The sequence below is a fragment of the Diabrotica undecimpunctata genome, chromosome 10, assembly GCF_040954645.1.
Source record: "Diabrotica undecimpunctata isolate CICGRU chromosome 10, icDiaUnde3, whole genome shotgun sequence".
NCBI classification, from domain to species: Eukaryota; Metazoa; Arthropoda; class Insecta; order Coleoptera; family Chrysomelidae; genus Diabrotica; species Diabrotica undecimpunctata.
Genome location: NC_092812.1, coordinates 17,681,097 through 17,705,381, shown reverse-complemented (window position 1 = coordinate 17,705,381; position 24,285 = coordinate 17,681,097). Strand labels below are relative to the sequence as shown.

The 24,285-nt window shown below is 30.4% G+C and overlaps 1 protein-coding gene across 2 annotated transcripts in view; it reads left to right on the top strand.

Moving 5' to 3' along the window:
* Positions 1–23,401, top strand: part of LOC140452066 (uncharacterized) — a 60,802-nt gene extending 37,401 nt beyond the window's left edge. For both annotated transcript variants that reach the window (XR_011952128.1, XM_072546107.1), the window contains one exon: positions 12,234–23,401. Coding sequence is in view for 1 of the 2 variants with exons in the window: in XM_072546107.1 (XP_072402208.1) it covers positions 12,234–12,444 (211 nt within the window). In the remaining variant the exon portion in view is untranslated. The remainder of the gene's footprint in view (positions 1–12,233) is intronic.
* The last annotated feature ends 884 nt before the right edge of the window (positions 23,402–24,285 follow it).

Genomic DNA, 24,285 nt, shown 5'->3' with positions numbered 1-24,285 from the left:
TGACGACAGAAGTCAAAAAGATACTCTGGAATCTGAAGGTGCACATTTTAAGAAGCAACGATTAATAAAAATAAAATAGAAAAGTTAGGAAAACAGCTGTCAATTTTGCAAAATGAATAATTACAGGAATTCCAAGATGCTTTGAAATAATTACAGGTTCAAATTTAGCGTAAGCTTGAAGAGAAAGATAATGTAACTGAAGAAGTATATCTCCGGAGGACCATAGTTAAACAGTATAAAGGTAATGATCAGACTTCCCTGGAAAACCATAAAAAGAGTCAAAATAAAGATAATGATATAAGAGTCATACGAGAATAGCTCAACAATGAAGTAACTTGTCAGGAAATAACCAAATACAGTGGAACTATAAAGGCGTATTGGGCTAAATGGGAATTTCCTGTACCTTTCCAATGGTCTATTATATCAGAAGTGGGAGAGTCCTGATGGAGTACGTACAATTCAACAAGTGGTACTGTCAAAATCACACATCAAAAGTGTATTACAAGAACTTCATAACAGCCTTTCGACAGGATATTTTGTTGTCAAAAGAACACTGGCCAGAGTTCGAGACAGATTTTACTGGATCAATTCTCGCCGAGATGTAAATGATTGGTGTAAGAAATGCGATTTATATAATGGTAGAAAAGGCTCTAGAACAAGAAATCGTGGTAAAATGACACAGTATCCGGAGAGCCTTTTGAACGACTTACAGTGGATATTCTTGAGTTCCTGAATCCACTTCCAATGCCAGAAAGAGGAAACAAGTACTTACTGGTCGCAATGGATTATTTTTTTAAATGGCCTGAAATTGCACCTATTCCTAATTAAGAAGCGACTACAGTAGCAAAAGCATTCATAACATACGTCGTATCAAGACATGATGTTCTCTTAGAGTTACAGTCTGATCAAGGACGAAATTTTGAATCAGATTTATCCAGATTTAGCCATACGGCCCACACTCCCTCTGAGGTCAACATTCACTCATTCCAGATACATAGGGTATCAAAAGGATTGAGCTCTGGTGGGACTCTTTCCGTATTATCGAGGCCTAGGTGACTTGGTATGCTGGAGTGTCTCCCAAAAATTTTCGTACACATCTGGACGTCGCAAGTACTTCTGCATGGCCTTATAGAAATGTTCATTTAGACCTAGCTGTTTTATGTTCTCTAAGAGGTTTTAGGGAATAACGCCAGTAGTAGATATAATAATAGGTACTGTCTGAGTACTTTCCATTCTCCATTGTCTCCTGATTTGTATTTCTAGATCTCTGTACTTGGCGATCTTTTCGTTGTATTGAACATGCAAATTATTGGTGTTAGGTATCGCCACATCAATAAGTGTTGTTTGCCTAGTAAGTTTATTAACTAGTATCAGATCCGGTCTACTATGTGCCACTGGTTGGTCTGTGAGCACAGTGCGGTCCCAGTATAGCTTGTAGTTGTCATTTTCAAGTATTCTGTCAGGGACGTATTGATAATTAGGAAGATGGTCGGTTTGGAGAAGTCCCAGTTTGTCAGTTAGTTCTTGTTGGATAATCTTTACTACTGAGTCACGGCGTTCTTTATAATCAGTACCAACAAACGCCTATCAGCCCCCGGTAAGATGTTAGATGGTTTCTTGGGCTTGGCATCCATATCGGCATTTGTCATTTTGGGCTTGAGGATCTTTAAGAATATATTTCAGGTAATTTTTAGTTGGAATAACCTGATCCTGAAAGGCAAGTAGGAAACCCTCCGATCTTTCCTGATGTCAACCAATAGTTCGACGCTGTATTGTCGACATATTCTTGGCTGATCTCATTGAGATGTCGCCTATGCAGAGATTTACCCATCCAGGTGCGCATTTTTTCTTGCTTATTTAGGTGGTTTATGCGCATTTCTTGTTCCCCTTAGTTTAAGCGGCGTTGTATCGTCTACTGCGCAAATCGCTCGATGTAAAGTTAAGTATTAAATTATCTATCAAATATCTATCAGCTCTTTGATCGGTCCATTTGCATAGTTTTTTAACAACACTGTACTTAAAAATGACTCAAAACAGTTTACAGTTTCCACACAATCTCTTGGAAGCTTATCTTCAAACAGATCCGTAACGGCTGTCCAGCCGCTCATTTGTACCCCATCAATGACTTCTTCCTCATCCGTTGATGAATAATTGCTGTCTGAATCGCTCTCGAAGTCACTATTAGATTTCATAACTCAAATCACTTTCACTCTCTAGATCCGAATCCATTTTTACTAATATAAAACACAATTACGTACCTAATAGGCAAGAAAAAGAACACGTGCTCTCGCAACAAACTCTAAATGTGCACTAAATAAATATCTTGCCACTGTGTTGGGTTGCCACCAGACTGAACGTCGACCTTGAGCTGTTTACATTATTCTGGGAATTAAAAAAAAATGGCTAACCATGATATCGCCGTATGGATATCCATGTCCTTCTTCTTTTTCAGGTGCCATCTCCGCTACGGAGGTTAGCAATCATCATAGCTATTTTAATTTTTGAGGCAGTAGCTCTAAATATTTGTTTTGAGCTGCATCCAAACCATTCTCTCAGGTTCTTGAGCCATGAAATTCGTCTTCTTCCGATGCTTCTTCTGCCATCTATCTTTCCTTACATTTGTCGCAGGATGCCATACTTCTCGCCCCGCATCACATGTCCGAGATACTGTAGCTTTCTTTCTTTAATTGTAAGTTCAACTTCCTTCTCTCTACCTATTCTTCTCAGTACTTCATTTTGAAGTTTTATTTTGAGGTTGCAGTCATTAATAGGGCAGGAAAGTGAAACTCTTTGTTTTTTAATCAAGCTTTCGCAAAATGTATTTGCTTCTTCAGGATATGCTAAAATATGGTATCAGTAAATACAATGAAATTAGAATTAAATAACATTGTATAAAACTAGTATAAAAACTTACAACATGAGGTTAATCCATTACATTTTTAAATTGACAAAACATTAAAACTTAACTTATTAAAATTATATAGTTATGTAAGTACAATATTTTAATTTTATTTAATTTTGTATAAATTCATTATGACATTGATTATTATATTGATTTTTGATTTATGTCAGAAAGACACTCGTTTCTGTTTATTATATTTTTTGTTGTTGATAACTAGCTCTTGATTGTTATTATGGTTACGTACAAAGTGGTTACATCGGACACACATCTAGAAATCTAATAGGCAGACTAACATCACATAACAGTGACCTTAGAAATAATAATAACATAACCGTAACGTCATAATGAATTTATAAAAAATTAAAATATTGTACTTACATAACTAGATAATTTTAATAAGTTAAGTTTTAATGTTTTGTCAATTTAAAAATGTAATGGATTAACCTCATGTTGTAAGTTTTTATACTAGTTTTATACAATGCTATTTAATTTTAATTTCATTGTATTTACCGATACCATATTTTAGCATATCCTGAAGAAGCAAATAAATTTTGCGAAAGCTTGATTAAAGAACAAAGAGTTTCACTTTCCTGCCCTATTAATGACTGCAACCTCAAAATAAAACTTTATTTTACATAACGTGTCAGTCAATAATACCTAACTACTTTATATGTATATATATATATATATTATATATATATATATATATATATATATATATATATATATATTATATATATATATATATATATATATATATATATATATTATATATATATATTATATATATATATATATATATATATATATATTATATATATATATATATATATATATATATATATATATATATATATATATTATATATATATATATATATATATATATATATATATATATATATATATATACTGTTTTGATGTATTGTTTGTTTGAATGATGAGCAATGAGTATTTTTTAATAATATAGGGTTTTTATCGCGGTTCTCAAAGAATTAGTTTGTAAGTACTTTTTTAAATTATCTTTATTATATCTATTATGAAACACACATATATATCTAACCTAGCCAATGTAAATTTATAATAAACTATCTTTAATTTGAAATTCTTATGAAACTAATTAAATTCTATAGACAATATAAAATTTAAACAAACTATCTTCAAAATTGAAATTGTTATGACACTAACTAAATTATATTAACAAAATTTTGTACCTTTCTGTCACTGAATGCCTAAATGAACTGTTTTTCACTATATGGATTATAATCACCACTCAAATGTCTTCTTTTCAGCTTCGGTTATCCTTGTTTTTGTGAAATTACTTTTTCCAATTATCAGCTTCCACCAATTTAAGATATTTTTCTTCACAGCATTTATAAACCACCAAGCAAACCAGCAAACAGCATTTATTTTTATTCTTCTTTTCAATATATCAATATCCAATCACCAAAAATATTATTTAATTTTAATATTCAATTAATACTTCTTCCATTATCATCATTTATACATAACATAATTTTTAATCTTCAATAATACCTTCTTTATACTGTTTCCCAATCTTGATTTAACTCACTATATTGAACAATTGTAACTGATTGACTGCCTCTAACTAATTTTCATACTAAAACTGGCCATCATAGTAACTGTAACTCATAACTGATTGACTAACTGAATGCACCTCTTACTATAACTTTCTGACTGACTTCTTGAATCCAAATCACCGGGTATTTATATCTTTTTGGATGTTCCAGAATCATCTGGTAAGAAATCATGTTCCATTTGTTCTATTAAATACATGTCTGAATTTTCTGGAAACAGTATATGTTCGATCCACAGACATAACCATTAATCCAGAATGTTCCACCGTAAACAAAGGTCAAATTCTGCATTCTGGAGAATTCGTTAATTTTCTATTGATAATTTTGTTGACATTTAGGCTTTTCAGATCAGAATATACACTTAAATCATTAACTTAACATTCTAATTTAATAAAGTACACATTTTATTATTATAACCCCACTTATATTCACAACCATTCCTTAAATGTCACTTCAGAGTATGTACATCTGGTTGCCTAGTCACATGGCTCACTTAAATATATTTTACAACATTATAATTATATAAAAAAATACTTTTTATATGCTAATTTCTTAAAAATGCCCTCACATAAATAATTTTTATAAAATTCTCTAGTATATAACTTATTAAAATAACCAAATACTTTTAATATTATCTAGTAGTGTAATTTATAACTTATTTTCTATAAACACCAATCATATCAATACCCCAAAATAATATTTAAAATAAATAATTTAATGATTATTTTTTTAAATATTAATTTTCTATTAGTTTATTGTTCTATTAAATATATCCCTGTTATCTGTCTCTGTCAAACATGTCATGTCAAATGGAGCAATTGAAAATGGAGGCTATATCAGAAAATAAACATAATCTAATCATCTATTATTGTGTTATGTTTATTTATAAACAAAATCTAGGAATTATTTCCATTCAACAGGCTTTCATCCATATGAATTGGTAAGTTTTACACTTTATTATATTAGAAAGACATTTATAAATTCAATTTTGTATCTAACCCCAAATTATGATTTTTAGGGTACAAAATAATTTCCATATGTACAAGACAACAAGTATGATGTCAAATTGATTCACAATAATGAAATCTACCATTTATTTAACAAATCAAGTCTATTGAATAAAATGGATATATCAGTGAACTGTTAGTGTTTTTATATTTGTGTTAAAGGTATAGAAAACATTATTCATTCTCTTCATAATACTTAAAGATGTCGTTGATATGAAACATGCCTCTTAGTCTATTCTCTGCATCTATTAATACATAACTATTTAGTCCATTCTGATTTTCAATTCTGTATGGACCTTCAAACATTGGTTGTAATTTCTTACAACGGTTTTCTTTAACATTACTTTTTCTAAGTGAACGAATTAACACTTTATCTCCCTTTTGAAATGTGATTGGTTTTTTTATTTTTCGATTTTGTCTTCTGATATATTTTTCAGCTTTCCTCCTAATTCGGTTATTTACTTTCTGCATTACTTGTTCTAAAATATCCTGATTATATTCACTAATCCATTTTCTGTTTCCTATATGGCCAAACATTAAATATTCTGGTACTTCCTCTGTATTTAAATTATGTGTATTATTTAAAAAATATTCTACTTGTGGTATATGTTGCTGCCATGTTTCATGTTGATTCTGGCACACTATTCTTAAATATTTTATAACTTCTTTAATATATCTTTCTGCAGGATTTGCCTGAGGATGTCTGATACTTGTAAAATGAATGTTGATTCCCTTTTTCTCACAAAATGCTCGAAATTTTTGGTTGGTAAAATATGTAGCATTATCTATTATGCAATTTCTAAATGGTCCTATTTCTTCGAAAAATTGATTAATATATAATTTCAGTGTTTTAACATTTGCTCTTGAGCAGGGATATAGTTTAATAAATTTTGTATATAAATCAACTATCACTAGTATATGCTTTTTTCCTGTTGGACTTGGAACTAAATTTGAGATAAAATCCATGGACACTGTATTTAGTTTTTCATATACAACATTAGATCTATATGTGTTCTGGTTTTTGAAATTCTTTTCTTTGTTTATTTGACATATTTGGCATTGGGTAGTAATTTCTTTTGCTATACTTATATCATTCTTTGCAAAATAATTGTCCCTAAATAGCATCCATAGCTTTCTTGAACCAATATGCATGTAATTGTTATGTAAATTTTTCAATATTTTCTTTGCTAAAGTTCTAGTTATTACATATACTTCTATGCCATTTATTATTTTATAATAAACTCCATCTTTCTTAAGGACTTTTTGTTTTTCACTCAAATTGATCTGATCTCTTATGATTTCTTCTTTAGAATATAATCCAGTGCTTTCTACTAACTGATTTAATCCAATTTTTATTGTTCGCTGCCCTTTTTGTGATGTATTTTCTAACCTTGATAAAGCATCTGCCACTATATTGGATTTTCCAGAAATGTATTTGATTTCAAAGGAGTATTCACTCAATATTAGACTCCACCGATGTATTCTACTGTTTCCATATTTGTTATTTAATATAGATGTTAAAACTTGGTGATCTGTTTCTATTGTAAATTCATTACCCAACAAATAAAATCTTAATTTTGTGACACAGTGTATAATACTTGCTAGTTCTAATTCTGAAACTGAGTAACCCTTTTCATGTGGCTTTGTAATTCTTGAAATGAATTGTATTGGGTATTCGACCCCATCATGTATTTGTAATAATACCCCTGATAATCTCTCTATGGATGCATCTGTTCTTAATATGAATGACTGTGTGTAGTCAGGATAGTATATTTTCAAATTTGATAGAAAAATGTTTTTAATCTCTTGGAATGCTAGTTCTCTTCTCTGATCCCATCTCCATTTTACACCTTTTTTTAGTAGTTCAAGTAATGGAATTTCTTTTATACTTAGATCTGGTATCATCCTTTTATAATAATTAATTATTCCAATAAATCCTCTTAAAGTTCTTAAATTGTGTGGTGTTTTATATTCCTGAATGACTTGTGTCCGTTCTGGATCCATTTCGATTCCCTTAGTGTTAAGTTTATAACCTAGATATATTACTTCTTTTTGAAAAAATGTACATTTTTCTGGATTTATTTTTAGTCCAACTTTGTCTAATCTGTTGATTATAATTTTTAGGTGTTTCTCATGATCTTCAGCCGTTTTAGAAAAAATTAAGATATCATCAATGTAGTGAATTACAAAATGTTCATATTGATCCAAAATATCATGAAGACATCTACATAGAGCACTGCAAGATGATTGAAGTCCAAATGGTACTACTTTGAATTGATATACTACTCCATCTATCTGAAATCCTGTATACTGTCTACTTTTTCTTTCTAGAGGTATTAACCAGAAACTATGCTGTAAATCGATTTTAGTGAAAAATGACATTCCTGTAATTCTTCCTAGTATTCCATCTATACTCATTGGTGCTTCAAATTGCTTTTCAGTAATCTTGTTAATATTCCTTGCATCCAAACATAACCTGATTTCACCTGATCTTTTACGTACTACTACTATAGGGTTGATAAAACGTGTATCTGCCTTCTCAATGATTCCATCTTCTAACATATTATTAATTGTTCTATTTACTTCTTCTCTATATTTATATGGTATTGGGTATGATTTTGTTTTAAAATCTTTTTCTTCTTTAACTTTTATACTATGGATATAATTTTGTGCAATTCTATTTTCTTTATTGACAAGTCCCTTGTGTTGCTGCAATATGGAAACGACTATTGATTTATATTCTTCAGGGCAATTTAAAACTTTTATCATATCTTCTTCTTTACAAATAAAATTATTCTTTATTATGTACTCATTATTCCTTGCTTCCAATTTTACGCACTCCACCTCGTAGGCATCCATCTGCTTAAAATTTCCATTCCTTAAATATTCACTACAATTGTTCTTTACATTCTTTTGAGACATTTCCCTATCATCAAAATATATTTCTTCTTCATAAATATCATTATTTCCTTTTAATAATATCCTATCAACTCTTATTCCTTCTTCCACCTCATCTTTCTGCATAAATTTAATTATTTGCCCTTCCAAAGTTACCATTTTTTCTTCAAAATCTATCTTTACTTTCTTCTTTTCCAATTCATCATTTCCCATTAATATATCAACACATAAATCCTTGACAATAAATCCTTGCATATTAATTTCTTTATTAAGAATATTAATTTTAAAATTGGCTAGTTTATCAATTTCACCCAACTTCTTATTATTTGCACCAACAATTTTAATTTTTGGAATCTTTATTATATCTGATAGTTTTAATGTATTAAAAATAAAATTCTCCGAGACTAAAGTACTTTCTGAACCAGTATCTATCATAATCTTAATCATTTTATTTTTGGCCAAAGCATTTATATAAATTAAATTAATAGATTCAATAATTATATCTTCATCTAAAGAAATAAATTCAGAAGGTTTTTCATAATAGCAATGGCCTAACTTGTAATTCAGAAAGTTTACTGAACAAAATTTTGATTATTAGAATTGTCAGATTGTATCTAACCACTTGGATCTGATGTCCTATGTCTTTCCCTACTATGACTTCTACTCACATTTTCTTGCCTTGTACTATTTCGTTCCCTGTATTCGCAGCTTCTATTCCTTCGTACACAATTTACCTGTCTGTTATAGTTAGGTCGCTCTGTATTTCTTCTATTGTTAAAATCTTGTCTATTATTATTAGTAGTTATTAAAATGTTGTCTATTATAACTAGTATTGTTATTAAAATTCTGTCTATTTTGATTACTGTTATTATTGTTAAAATTTTGTAAACTATCACCATATCTATTAATATTATATGATTGTCTATATTGTTGATTATCATTTTTATTATATTAAAAGTTATTATTGTTTTTTCTGTTGTTATTATTACTTGTCATATTGCCTCTTTGTATTCTTTGAATAAAATTAATAAAACTATCTATTGTTTGAATATTTTGTACAGTTACTGTTTGCACAACATCAGCATCAAAATGTCTAGATACATTTAAGACTGTTTCATCCTCTCTAAGTGGTGGTTCCAAATATTTTGCAACCGTTATCAGTTTCAATGCATAATCTACCATATTTGATTTTAAATTGTGATTATACTTTCCAAAATATAGAATTTCTCTAAACTTTGCTTGCTCTAATTCACCCCAATAATAATTTAAAAATTTATTTTCAAATGTTTGAAAATTATCTAAATCATTTTCAATACTAGCAAACCAAGTTGCTGCATTGTCATTTAATGTCATTCTAATATAATCTTTAATATCATTAATATTATTCACAAATCTTAATTTATGTTTTAAACTATTTATGTATACTCTAGGATGCAAATTTTTTATATTACCAGAGAATTTAATCCCAGTCTCATTTGTTAAATTTAAGTAAGGTCTCCCTATGTCTCTCATTTGTGAAATATCATCTATTCTCTGTTCCACATTTCTTATTTGATTACTATTTATTTGGATATTTTGTTGTATATCGTCTAATTTTTCTTCTGTGTTTCTCCTGTCTTCGGTAATTTTTACTTCTAAGTTACATTTCTGCAACTCTATTTTCTGTTCTATATCTATCTTATTATCTTGAATAATCCTCTTTACTTCTGTCCTCTCATTTTCTATCCTTTTCTTGTAGTCATTCCGTATATTTTTTATTTCATTTGCTACTTTTTTCTCTGCAGTTTCAAGTTTTTTATCCATTTGTTTTTCTATTTGCTTTACAATTTTATTATTATTATCTTCTATTTTCTTTTCAAATTTTCTATAATTCTCTTCCAATTTCTGTTCCATTTTTTTCATGTCCTCTTTGACTTCTTTTGAATTCTCTTCCATTTTTTTCGTATTCTCTTCCATTTTCTGTTCTATTTTTTTCGTATTATCTTCCATTTTTTTCGTATTCTCTTCCATTGTATTGTTCATCTGCATCATTAATGACATCAAAGCTGCCATATTGACATTTTCCTCTCTTTCTGGATTCATTTCTGCAGTATCTTGTGGAACTTGAACTAAACTCTCCTCTTGTATAGGTTGTGTTTCTACTTCCACATCTTCATTCTTTTTGCTTCTTGTACCTTTCTTTCCTTGAGACATTTTGAGACTTTACTTGTTCAAATATAATTAAAAATAAAATCTATAATTTTTTCTTTCTACTGATAATTAATTTAATTATGTGAGAGCACTTATCTTCCCAAACTAATTCTTTTAAATAGAGAGCCCCGCGGTGGGCGCCAAATTGTTTTGATGTATTGTTTGTTTGAATGATGAGCAATGAGTATTTTTTAATAATATAGGGTTTTTATCGCGGTTCTCAAAGAATTAGTTTGTAAGTACTTTTTTAAATTATCTTTATTATATCTATTATGAAACACACATATATATCTAACCTAGCCAATGTAAATGTATAATAAACCATCTTTAATTTGAAATTCTTATGAAACTAATTAAATTCTATAGACAATGTAAAATTTAAACAAACTATCTTCAAAATTGAAATTGTTATGACACTAACTAAATTAGATTAACAAAATTTTGTACCTTTCTGTCACTGAATGCCTAAATGAACTGTTTTCCACTATATAGATTATAATCACCACTCAAATGTCTTCTTCTCAGCTTCGGTTATCCTTGTTTTTGTGAAATTACTTTTTCCAATTATCAGCTTCTACCAATTTAAGATATTTTTCTTCACAGCATTTATAAACCACCAAGCAAACCAGCAAACAGCATTTATTTTTATTCTTCTTTTCAATATATCAATATCCAATCACCAAAAATATTATTTAATTTTAATATTCAATTAATACTTCTTCCATTATCATCATTTATACATAACATAATTTTTAATCTTCAATAATACCTTCTTTATACTGTTTCCCAATCTTGATTTAACTCACTATATTGAACAATTGTAACTGATTGACTGCCTCTAACTAATTTTCATACTAAAACTGGCCATCATAGTAACTGTAACTCATAACTGATTGACTAACTGAATGCACCTCTTACTATAACTTTCTGACTGACTTCTTGAATCCAAATCACCGGGTATTTATATCTTTTTGGATGTTCCAGAATCATCTGGTAAGAAATCATGTTCCATTTGTTCTATTAAATACATGTCTGAATTTTCTGGAAACAGTATATGTTCGATCCACAGACATAACCATTAATCCAGAATGTTCCACCGTAAACAAAGGTCAAATTCTGCATTCTGGAGAATTCGTTAATTTTCTATTGATAATTTTGTTGACATTTAGGCTTTTCAGATCAGAATATACACTTAAATCATTAACTTAACATTCTAATTTAATAAACTACACATTTTATTATTATAACCCCACTAATATTCACAACCATTCCTTAAATGTCACTTCAGAGTATGTATATCTGGTTGCCTAGTCACATGGCTCACTTAAATATATTTTACAACATTATAATTATATAAAAAAATACTTTTTATATGCTAATTTCTTAAAAATGCCCTCACATAAATAATTTTTATAAAATTCTCTAGTATATAACTTATTAAAATAACCAAATACTTTTAATATTATCTAGTAGTGTAATTTATAACTTATTTTCTATAAACACCAATCATATCAATATATATATATATATATATATATATATATATATATATATATATATATATATATATACATACATATAGTGTAAGTTAATAGCCATAAATAAAATTCCTTCTTTAATTGTTTGCGTTTGTTTTCAGCGTTCTGGTACCAGTTCCATGTCCGTTGTCTCAAGAGAGACCGGAATTTGCATTTAGGCCAGCTCGGTTAATTCCAGAGGAACCAGAACCGGAACAAGAACCGGAACAGGAGGAATTAGCTCCTGACTATGTGCGATGTCCGTTAAATCCAGAGGCACCGGAATTTGTTCCGATACACCTCGCTGATGTACGTGAAGGCTTTCGAGCCTGAAATAATCACTTCAGTGATTTTATTGTAGAGGCAGTTAATGGTGTGTTGAGCATTTTTAATGGAGGGTTTTTGTTTATGATATAATGTATTTATGATACTGATTCTCAGAATCAAGATATTTTTTACTGTAAAGCTTTTTACATAAAAAGTTTTTCCATAGTGATTCTCAGAATCAAGATATTTTTTACTATAAAGGTTTTTACATAAAAAGTTCCTAAACATTGTTGAATTATTTTAGGTCTGGTACTTTCAGATTAAGCATTAAAAATCAAAAATTCCACACTGCCATCTACATATATTATTAAAAATAACGATTTCATGTATAAAAAAGAATAAGCCAAACTGACATTTTTACGAAAATGTTCATTATCCAATGTTATGTCAGCAGATCACAAATGGCATAGATTCTCCTGGCATTTTTTTTTGTAATAGAAGTTTAAGATAATCCAGAAATACACCAATATCTATACGTAGCGCGTAACACTGTATTGCTGTAAGTTTTATAAGTTTATATCATATTTGTGTGCAGTTATATCATATTGAATTCTCAGTGTTGCTGAGAATCACTGATGTAATCTTTTAACAAATTTTCTACCTAATGTTCGGATGCGAAATAAATATTCTTAGGTATATGGCCAAGTGTTTTACCGTTGCTGAAATATTTCAACAATGTGGACTATATTTTTTATTATACGACTTAGCAATTCTCGATAGTGATACAAATCTGTGATTGAAATCTATTTATAGAGTTGTGCAGCGTTTTTTATTCTATACACTAATTCCACTATTTGGAAGAGTGATTTCATCGTTTGAAGGCAGAGAAGTGGGAAAGACGTATGAAAATCCAGTGGCGTACACTCACTTTTATTTCAACGTTAATTATATTATATTTTTTAAATATTATTTGTTCGAAATAGGCCACAATATAAATTTATTTACAGGTTTTTACTGACGTTTCTATCTCTATATTATATCCAAAGACCGTTTTCAAATATATACACGATAGTTACATTTATTTTGTTTGTTTATTATATATTTATATAATATTATTTATATAATCTTATATTATTTATTTTCTTTTTTTTTCTAACTTTAAAAACGGAATCTGGAATAGAGATCGAAACGTCAGTAAGTTAACCATGTAAATAGATATATTGTGGCTTATTTTCAAAATTCTCCCTAAAAAAACAGAATTCCACAACAAAGAGCTATAAAAAATAAATATATCTATCATTTATATATTTGAAAACGGTCTCTTTATAGGAATAGAAACGTCAGTAAATTAAACATTTGAATATATTTTGTGGCTTATTCCCTACATTCCCCTAAAAATACAGAACGCCATAAGCAAAAAGCTATAATTGATGGATTCGACCGTTACTTGATGGAAATTCATTTTATGAAACAATAAAACACTGAAAACTCTGTTTTCGAAACTTCCACAAAATTTATTATAAGATCTTATCACTACAGCTGTTTCGGGCGAGTGCCTTTCTCAAGTGATCTATTTTTGGTATGCATTTACACTTTATAGTCTTTAACGAAACCACTTTATAGTCTTTAACCAACTTGAGACGAACAGTTCTCCCCTCCTCAACCTATTTCGTTAAAGACTATAATGTGTAAATACCAAAAATAGATCACTTGATAAAGGTACTCTGCCGAAACAGCTGTAGTGATAAGATTTTATAATAAATTTTGTGGAAGTTTCGAAAACAAAGTTTTTAGTGTTTTATTGTTACAAAAATCAATAAAAAAACAGATAAATTTGCAGAAAGCTTATTGATGCTACCCGGCTGTCGCAAAAGTTACGCTAAAACGTCTATTGACGTGTCCGGACCAGGTTCTAATTTTGTTAAGATTCTCTTAAACCAGCGTTCAAATATTTCGGAAGTCATTTCATCACGATGATTTCCTGTTTTTCTTGACTCATATTGAATAAACCATCATCAAGGAACCCTGTATCACTTCCTATATGGATAATGATTAAACGTCGTCCCTTTCCTGATGGAACTTTTAATCCTGTTAAGCAGCCTTCTATAAATGCTTCGCGTTTACCTTTGACATTTAAATCTTGCCAATCTTTTCCAACTGTATGACCTACGTTAATCTAGGTTTCATCCAAATAATATGTTTTCCGTTCAATGCTGCGAAGTGTGTATTTCTTTAAAATATTTTCTTCTCCACACAATAATTTCTTTTTTTTTCTAATAACACACTTTTTCTGTTTTTACATATCGAAAGTTCATTTTGCGCATAGTTCTGATTATTACTCTACGAGATATCTTGGGGGTAAAAAGTAATTGTTTTCGAGCCCTTGAGAAATTTTTTCAGTGTTGGAATTTTACTCCAAAAATAAAATGTCTTGTCTCGTCATCCAACACAATGTTTTTTCTACCTCTAGTTTTACGTTTTATTTGCTTTTTATTTTCCGATGTATTTTTAGGCACATGATAAATACAGCTAATGGATACTTTTGTTAAACTGCTACAAATATCGACCGCTTGGCTAATATTTTTATGCCATTTTTCTGCATCATGCAATTCAATTCCTTCATATCGTATCACTACCTTTTATTCTGACGTTAACATTTTGCTGTCTTCTCTTGAAACAACTCGGTTGTTTGTCCATTATATTTTAATAATCACAGAATATAATTAAAAATTTACTATAAAACGACAAACTCCAAGAACACTAGGATTATCACCACAAACTTCAACCGCAAAAAATATAATCACAAAAGGCAATAGAAGCACTCCCGCCAGCACCGCCTATGTAAATGAATACCGCTATTACCGCTATTACCGCTACGATATTTTACAAATTCCCAAGTTGCCAAGTTTTTGAAACGGAATGGGAATGAAATGTAACATATAAATTTTTATTTTATAAACTTAAATATGTAAAAAAAACTGAACATGTAAATAAAATTTATTTCAATACAATTTTGTGCTCAATTTTTACTATTGAAAAAACTCATTTTTTTGGAATTTTTATGTCGGTAATAATCGCTGCGTCGAAGAATTCAGGTTTGTATGACCATAACTGCTACTTGTGAATAAGAATCGGCTACACTGTACGGCATCTTGTGGTTACGTCTGCTATAGAGAAGCACAAATAAATGTACTAATTATACATTCTATGATTTCTGATGAGAAAACGCAAATTAAACGGGTAGTTTTCGGGGGCCGCTGAGTACATTTAAATTTAAGGACATTCGGCGTTTAAACGATGAAATCACTCTTCAAAATAGTGGAATTTTACTATAGACATAATTAGCGTTACGTACAGACTGTTACAAGACTGTTAAATTTAGACATTTTTACAATTCCACTAATGTTATAAAATATCGAAAGTTATAATTTTATGTGCACTTGTTTATGTACTTACTGTTTATACATCACCCACTCAGAAGAAAATGGTTAGAGCCCAAAAATATTTTTTACAGAATTTTAAGTTTTTTTTGAAAAATAAATACTCGAATAGTGCGGATGATACCTTGAGTAAACCCTTTTTGTTATTTTTATTCGCACAGTAAAATTATGTGTACATTGCATAATTTTGAATTCTGCGCTGGTTACCTAGGTTGGGGAGGAAAACTATAAGTAGGGTAAACTGGTCCATAGTGGGAAGTTTTTTTTCAAAAGTGTATAGCACCGTGATTAAGCGTTTGTAAACTATAGTAAGGGTACCTATGCATGGGTATGGCTGTAAGGAAGCAAACTAAGAGTAATTTCAAGTAATCCTTTATTTATAATAAATGTTATTCAACAAGTCCCACTACGGACCACTCGTCCCACTATGAACCACTATATGGTCCATTGTGTAAATCATAGTGGTCCATAGTGTGATTTTTAATCAAAAACCATTTTACTCTATTTTAAATTGGAAAAAATTTAAAGGGAACATAAACTGTCGAGCAGCCCTAGCTGTACTTCCATTAATGGTAGGAGGGGGCAGCTTTAGTAAAATATCTTCTGCTTCTACTGTATCTACATCGGGTTTGTCGGGGAAAACAAATTTGCCGGCCACAATTCTCTTCATGAAAGATATATTATATTCATCTCCACTTATCTTAATAACCTGACCGACATAATGTTTAACAGTTTTTTGTCATGTATCTTACTATAACATAGTCATGACTTTGAATAGGCAAATCTTGATTTTGTGATCGCTAGAGTCGTTGCAAATCTCTTCACTAACATCACTGTTTGAACTTGAACTAATGTCGTTATTAAAAACTTGACGTTTAACTTTTTTAGCCTTCTGCTTTTTTTCTTCTGAAAGTGTTTTTTTTAGAAAATCTTTCTTTATGCTGTTCCTCTATGGCATCTTTTATGGGGGCGTCTGTTATTATTGCTGACTGTAGCTTCTTTCTGCTTCTCTTAAGGTTTTTCCTAGGAGTAGCTTTGGCATGTGGCCTAATTAGCTGAGGGGTTATTATATTGTATGGGACATTAATTGACCTGACATATCGCGGTTCTTTTACATCCTGAACATCTACATCCTGAACATCTTCCACATCTTGAACACCTTCGTTAGCCTTATATTCGTTACCATTTTCATTTTCTTCAGGCTTCTCTGTGACGTAAGAGGACATAAAATCACTCTCTAAAAAAATTTGGGAATTTAGGGTTGCTATGCCTGTTTTTGTAAATCCGTTGATAATGTTGACAGGAGTGAATGCTTTAGGGTAGGCAGTACAGTTTACAACAGTTTATCAACACAATTTTCCTTTATATCTCCATATTTTACAACAGAAAAATGTCATGCTTATTGTTACATATGCTAGTTAGTTCTTGGTTTAAATTTATTTCTTAAAAAGTTTATGTGGTTATAAACATCTTAAATCTCTATAAAAATCCATTTCACTTCTCTATACTTTCTTCTTTCCTCTCCTATTCCTCTCTTGGCCCTAGACTTCGATGTGAATTTTGGCCTGCTTAATAATATTCTTCCATTTTGCCCCGTGGGCTACTTTTCTTCTCCACTTCCTGATGTTATGGTTCTACTTTACATTGTCCATTTATCTTTTACGGCATCTTTAACTATCTTTTATCCTTCCTCTTGTTCTTTTTAAAATGTCTGTGTAAATACTTTGTAATATAATTCACATGTTCCCTTCTTTCTTTTATACTCTTGAAATATATGTATTCGGTGTAAACAATACTTACAAAATCTGGTTCTTTTCTGACAATCCGGCATCTTTCTTCAGATTTTTAGTAATATAGCCAAGTATGGTATGTACAGAATCTAAGGTCATATCGTCACAATATTTCATCTTTTAGTCGATAAACAGGTTTTCGTTAGGGCATTTTGAGCATCTTTGGAGATTTGAGGAGAGAAAAGAAATATATACACAGAAAAAACTGAGAAAACCGAGTTTGATGTTCCAATATTATGTTATTTCAAGGATGTAATATAACGAAATGTTGCCTTATTAATGTAAACAGTGCGAATTAGAATACTTCGGGTTAGAAAATAAGGGCAACAATTTTCTTGGTTCTGAATTACAAAAACTCTGCATTATTTTGGCGAGCGCTCAACGTTTACATGCAATTTTATTTGTTCATGAATATGGAGTTTTTTTTTATTTAACCGTTTTCTTCTGAATGAACAATATGTATTTTTCAATATCTGTATTTTTTATACACTGGGATTTTCATATGATCTATCCTGCCGTTCGGATATGACATGACATAAGGTGGAACTAAAACTGGTCTATGTTACAAGATTATTTTTTGAGATAATTGGCAAAACGCTTTTAGGTACGCCCTTTAATATTGGTGACTTAACCAGACATGGATTAAAAAAATGGAATCAAGGTAGACAAATAAAGCATAAATGAACTTATTGTTTAATTCAAAATGTCAAACATATAACGGTTTTTGGACACAAAAGTACTTAGACCACTTGTGTATTTACATTTGTCACTTATAATCACAAATCTAAGTAATGACTGCTAGGCCTGTATGAATTTTTAAATCTGTATTACTCATTATTCACCGCGAATAGCTGGTAGTGAATCCACTTCATCAAAAACAGCTTTTCTTAATTGATGGGGCAAAGACAGATAAAATGTATGGACAATTGGTGGAATAAACTTCAACATTTTCTTAATATCCACCATTTTCTTGTATGATATGGACAATTTGGTACTAACTCATTGGTCAATAACTCATAATTCTCATGAATTACATTTTTGCCCCTGTTTGGTAATCTTTGGTAATATAGAGACATTGTTTTCTACATTGTAGAAAATCAACCACAGTCGCTGAACAATAATAATGTTTTAGTTTCAACAGGCAATTCTCGTATATAGTGATAAAGACAGAATGTAATTTCTTGAGATTCTCTCGCTGATACAGTTTCACACCACATGTTCATGATCACCCTCTGATTTTCTTTTCCATAGGAATGAATGCCAAACATACAAACTATTATATTATCTTTATGTGATTTCTTCTTGCAATACATTGTTCTCAGTCACTTTCACTGTTAATTCTTATTTCAAACTCGTCACATGTTTTTCATGTATCTCACTTTGGCACTTAAAAATGTAAATTAAATTCGGTCTTGAAAATTTTACCATACAAGATCCTTATCAAAATGGTTACACCATTATCTTCACATTTTTTTTTAAATACTTCAAACAGTTTATTCAAAGATAATTTTGGTGATAAATAGAAACAGTTAGGGTTTCGCTCTCCATAATGATCTATAAATTTAGGGAAACTTTGTATGTAACTTCGTATTAACTTCAACTGTTCTTCTGCTTTTGTTACCTGGTACTTTCTTGCCTGTTTGATCTGGCGTAGGAATATTTGAGGGCCCCTTTTTGTTATGTAGAGCATAATCCAACCTATGATTGCTGATATTTACCACTTGCAAAAAAAGATTTACAAATTTTTTGGCCTGCCACTACAAATTAACAAACAATCAGAATGTATTATTCTTTGTTTCTACTGTAATCTTAGTGTGGCATTTCAAACTGCAATTATGTGTTGGGTGTAAATACTTTGCCCAATATAGTTTTACCTTTTGTAGTAGTGCATTCTTCACCAGCAACTAACTTCTTACATTTCTTCTTACGTTTCTCTGTAACTCATGTTCCAATCGAGGTCTTTGTCTGTACTTTTTAGTATTTGAAACGTCGCGGCTTCTTCCAAATTATCCATATTTTGGAGATCTAAATCATCACTGTTTCGTCGGCTTGGTGGCGACGAGGGATGATAAGAAGAGTGATCACTTGAAAAATCGCCATTTGTGAAGTCAGAATCTTCCTGTTCAACCGGTCGGACTAACGCCAACATTATTTTTTTGAGATTTTGACAAACAACCTAACCTATAAATGCCACTAATTAGAGTGGTTTATGTTCCATAGATCACTTGATTTTTAAGACAAAAGTAGTCTATGAGTCGACCTTGATCGTAGACCAGTTATGCATGGAGAAATTACTTAAATTTGGCAGAAACCTAAAATGATGTAGTTGGTTTTAACGGCTATTATAATGATGAATGGATCGTAGACCACGTTTAAATGTTAAGTTTAATAATGAAACTAATGCCGAAAGTGCACTTGGATGAAATTGTCAAAATTGTTACATAGAACAATTTAGCTCCACCGTCGTCATATATTTGTCTTGTTTTTATCAAAGATTTATATTAAAACAAGGTATATCTCATATTTTTTTATAAACAACATATTTATTTCAATAAATCTGATTATAGCATGTTTTGTTAAAGACATAAAAATGAAAGAAAGGAATCTACAAAAATTAACGATATTACTGTTGTCTGCAACTAAGAAAGATATCCTTACCTTCATGTTTCTTAAATTTATAAGAAGGAATAGCACTAACGTGCCAGTGACAGGTAGGGAGTATAATTGGTTCCAGATAAATATTTGAAAATATCGTTGCAGATCTACCTATTCGTTGTGATATATATTGTTGAAAGTTAAAACCTTTTGATCAATATCAATCAATGTTATGCGCTTGGTTATTCTTGTCTTCCTGGAATGTCTTGGAGGTGTTCCAATATAAATTTAAGTATTACGTTAGGTTTTAGTTTAGTTTATTTTGTGTGTTTTAAAAAAAAAATTAAATATTTTAAGTTGTAGTAACCCTTTGCGTACATCAGTTCTTGTAGACTGTCCCACATGTGGTCCTCCCACGTCCATTTGCGCTACTTTAATTTAATATTTATGCTTTATTATTTATCTTACAAAATTACAGAAAAACTTAAACAACTAATCTTGTATTGATGAGATATAACTCAATGCCTCTCAATTGGTTATAAATTTAGCTGTAATTCAATAAGGAGTTTGGACTTTTTACTTGTGTTTGTACATTTGTTTTTGTCATGTGATACATTTCCGGCAATCTAGAAGCCAAACTATTATTAGTCCGGATAGCATGAGCGCAATGGCTAGAAAAAATATTTTCATTCCATATTTTTGCACAATCTTACTTGAAATAGCCCCCTTATAAGAAAAGTGCATGTTGCCCAGGGAAAATGATAGTAAAAAAATATTTAAACATTTTTTTACATAAATTGTCAAATTTAATCTTTTTTGTGCCGAACAATTTTTTTGTCATCTCATAGGGTCAGTCAGGGTAATTGGAAACACTATTTGAAATTTCATGATGTCTAAGCATTTAAAATTTATTTAAAAATATACTGTTTCATATTTTAATAAAATAAACGCTTTTGGCTATTATACGAAAAGTTTACGGTAGAATGTCGTAAAAATTTAGAAAAATTCACAAAAAAAGAAGGTATCCAATGTTTCCATTTACCCCACAAATTTTAGGAAAAAAACTAAAAAAGGGGGTAAAGGTAAACAACGATCTCTGGTTCTGTTAAACATAATCTAAATGAAACTGGCGTAAAGTGATACATGGTTTGTAATCTAAAAATTAAACACGCCAATGTTTCCAATTACCCCCGAATATATCACATGTGCTAAGGAAACTTAAAAAAAAATTATTATCAAAATAAAATACAGAGGTATAACAAACGCATTTTTAAAATTATAAATATTCACTTATTTACTGACGTTCAAAAGTATCTAACTTATTAGGAAACTTATAAAACAATCTTTCACCTTTCATAAAAATCTTTGGCTCAGGGGCTATACCCTTGCCTTGCCCTTGCTGTTTGGCAAATTGCTTGCAGGTACCATTCTTACATTTTAGAGCTATAACCTTAATTTCATTTTCTTCCCAATCAATATCTTCGATCATACAAAGATATCTGTAAGATGTTGTCAGTCTTTTACCGCTCTTGAATTCTACTAATACAAATTTCCCCTGATACAGTTTGTGGTGTTCTGCAGCCTCTAGCTTGTAGCTCTTCCTCTGCCGGTTCATCCCATGGACTGTCATCACTCTCAGCATAAGATACTTCTGTTTCACTTGCATCAGATGACGACAATGACTCTTCACATTTCTTTGTATTTGTAATTTTACTTGGTACTGGATTTTCAAGCAAATCAGCAATTTTTCGAACTTAATTCTTTTTCCATTTCCTTTCTGCTTTCTCCGATCCTCCTGCTCCTTCATTCTGTTCAAAACGTCACTAGCAGTTAATACTTCTCCATAGGCCAACTGTTTTAGCCGAGAGATTAACTTTTTCTATGTGGGAGCAATTTCTTTACCTGTGTCACAGTAAAGTTTTCTTGTTGCTCTTGTTTGTCTTTGGTTGGAGAAATAAAACTAGACATATCTAATTCTACAATTGATGTTGCAGATTTAGCTACAGATGTTTGGTGTTTGGATGATGATGGTTCAGCTTCATTTGTTAATGTTTTGTTAATAAATCCACTAGTACTTTTCTTGTTCCCATCTAAAGTATTTTCACTAGAAGTCTGGGAGGAGAGTATTTTTTCTTTATAAAACTGAAGCTGCTCTGAATTAAATTCGGATTCAGGAAATTTTTGACTATTTACAGGATACACACCAGTAGTCTCAAAAGGGGATATAATATTTTGTGAGAGCATAGCCTCCTGCCAAGTTTCACTTATAAGTTCTACGAATTTGTCCTTAGACAATAGTACTGTATTATTTGAAATGGTTACTGTAAATGTTACTGTATTATTTGAAATGGTTTTGGTGTAATAGGTTTCTGTCGCAGTTGCAGTTGAAAGGTTTGCTATCATAGCACCATAGTCAGTAACTCCATAAATATAGATTGGTGGCGGTGAGGGATCTTTTTTGGTTATATTTGTGTTTTGTGTATTTGATAAATTATCTGTTTGTTCGTCTAGATTTTCTTTTGAGAGGGAATCAAATCTGTTTTGTGTTTGGATTTGGTTGGGAATTTCTGAAGTTGTTTGTCTTTTCACCTTTTTTTTCTTATTGCCAACTTCTTGCCAAGGGTGTTTATTTTCGTTTTCTGTTTCGTTATGTCTATGTCACTATCGCTATCCGTGTAGTTATTGGTGTTTTGTGATGATGATTGTGGTGAATAATTTTTGGCAATTTGCACTTTTGTTATAAGGAGACTATTTTAAGTAAGACTACAAAATATGTAGTAAGGATTTTTCATAGCCAGTGTGCCCATAGTACCTACCCGGATATATGTTATTAGTCAACGAGTAGAACTGGTCTCATGTGACGAATAGCCATGACCGCAAAGGGTTAATTATTATTCGTTTTGCTTGTTTGTTCAAAACAAGAATTTTTTATATAAAAATGTTGACTATCTCTGTTTTTTCTTATTTTTTATAATATATTAACAGTATTTGTTTGTATTGATGTGTTTTGCATGTTTTAAGACTATTGTTAGAGTCTATTCTAACAAGGGATATTCCATTTAGAAAGTGAATTTTTATTTGTTTAAAATTGAACTTAAATGTTAGTTTCAAAAGACACGGTATTCACTTTACTAAATGGAGTACATTTTTACGGAGTGTTTTATGTGTGTATCATATATGTGTGTACAATAAATTATTTTTTTTATCAAAACGATGTTTTTTTTATTTACATAATTTTTTTTGCCAATCAACAAACCAGTCAGCAATTAGTTCTTACTAAATTTCTCATTTCTTTGAAAAGCGGTATACTTTTTTTAACATCCAGCCAGGGTCAGTTTACAAATAGTTTATACTTATAACTAGGGGTAAGGAGTTTTCGCAAATAAAAAACAGGAATTTCGCATTTACTTTTTTTATAATTACAAAATTTCGCATTTATTTTTAACTACGAGTAAAATAACAAAAAAATTAATTAAAAGCTAACATTGTTGTAATTTCGACATTCGACTCTTTAAGAGCTGTTCTTCGATCTGTCACTACAATATTATATTTGCTGAAGAATCGTTCTTGGTCTACGCTGTTCGTTGGACCCCAGATGTTCTGTAATGCTGCTTTAGCAAATGACGGAAAACTGCACTGTGTAGCAAGCAAAACATCCTTCACATTGGGATCTTCGTTCCTTCGTATCGATTGAAGGATTAATCTATAAAAGTGAGTATATCCATCTATGTACTAAAATTGTGTCATTGTTCTAAAAACGGAATTTTAGAAAAGCTTTCTGAGAGTACATTCGGTTTCACAGTAAAACTTACATGGGTTAAATATCAACTGTCCAATGTGTAAGAAAGCCTCGTTTGTGTCTTTTAAAGTCATATGGAGAGTTAGTTTATTAAAGGCTTTGTCGTTTACTTTCATAAACATTTCCTTAAGTGTAGCGTCAATTTATTCATTTTCAGTGAGCAATCGAAATATTTTTACATCAAAATAACCTTGGCGATGTTGTTCAAGTGACGATTTTAAGTCCTCTAATTTGTTCCATAAAAGATGTGCGAATGGATAACTGGCTCCTTCCAAATCGTCTA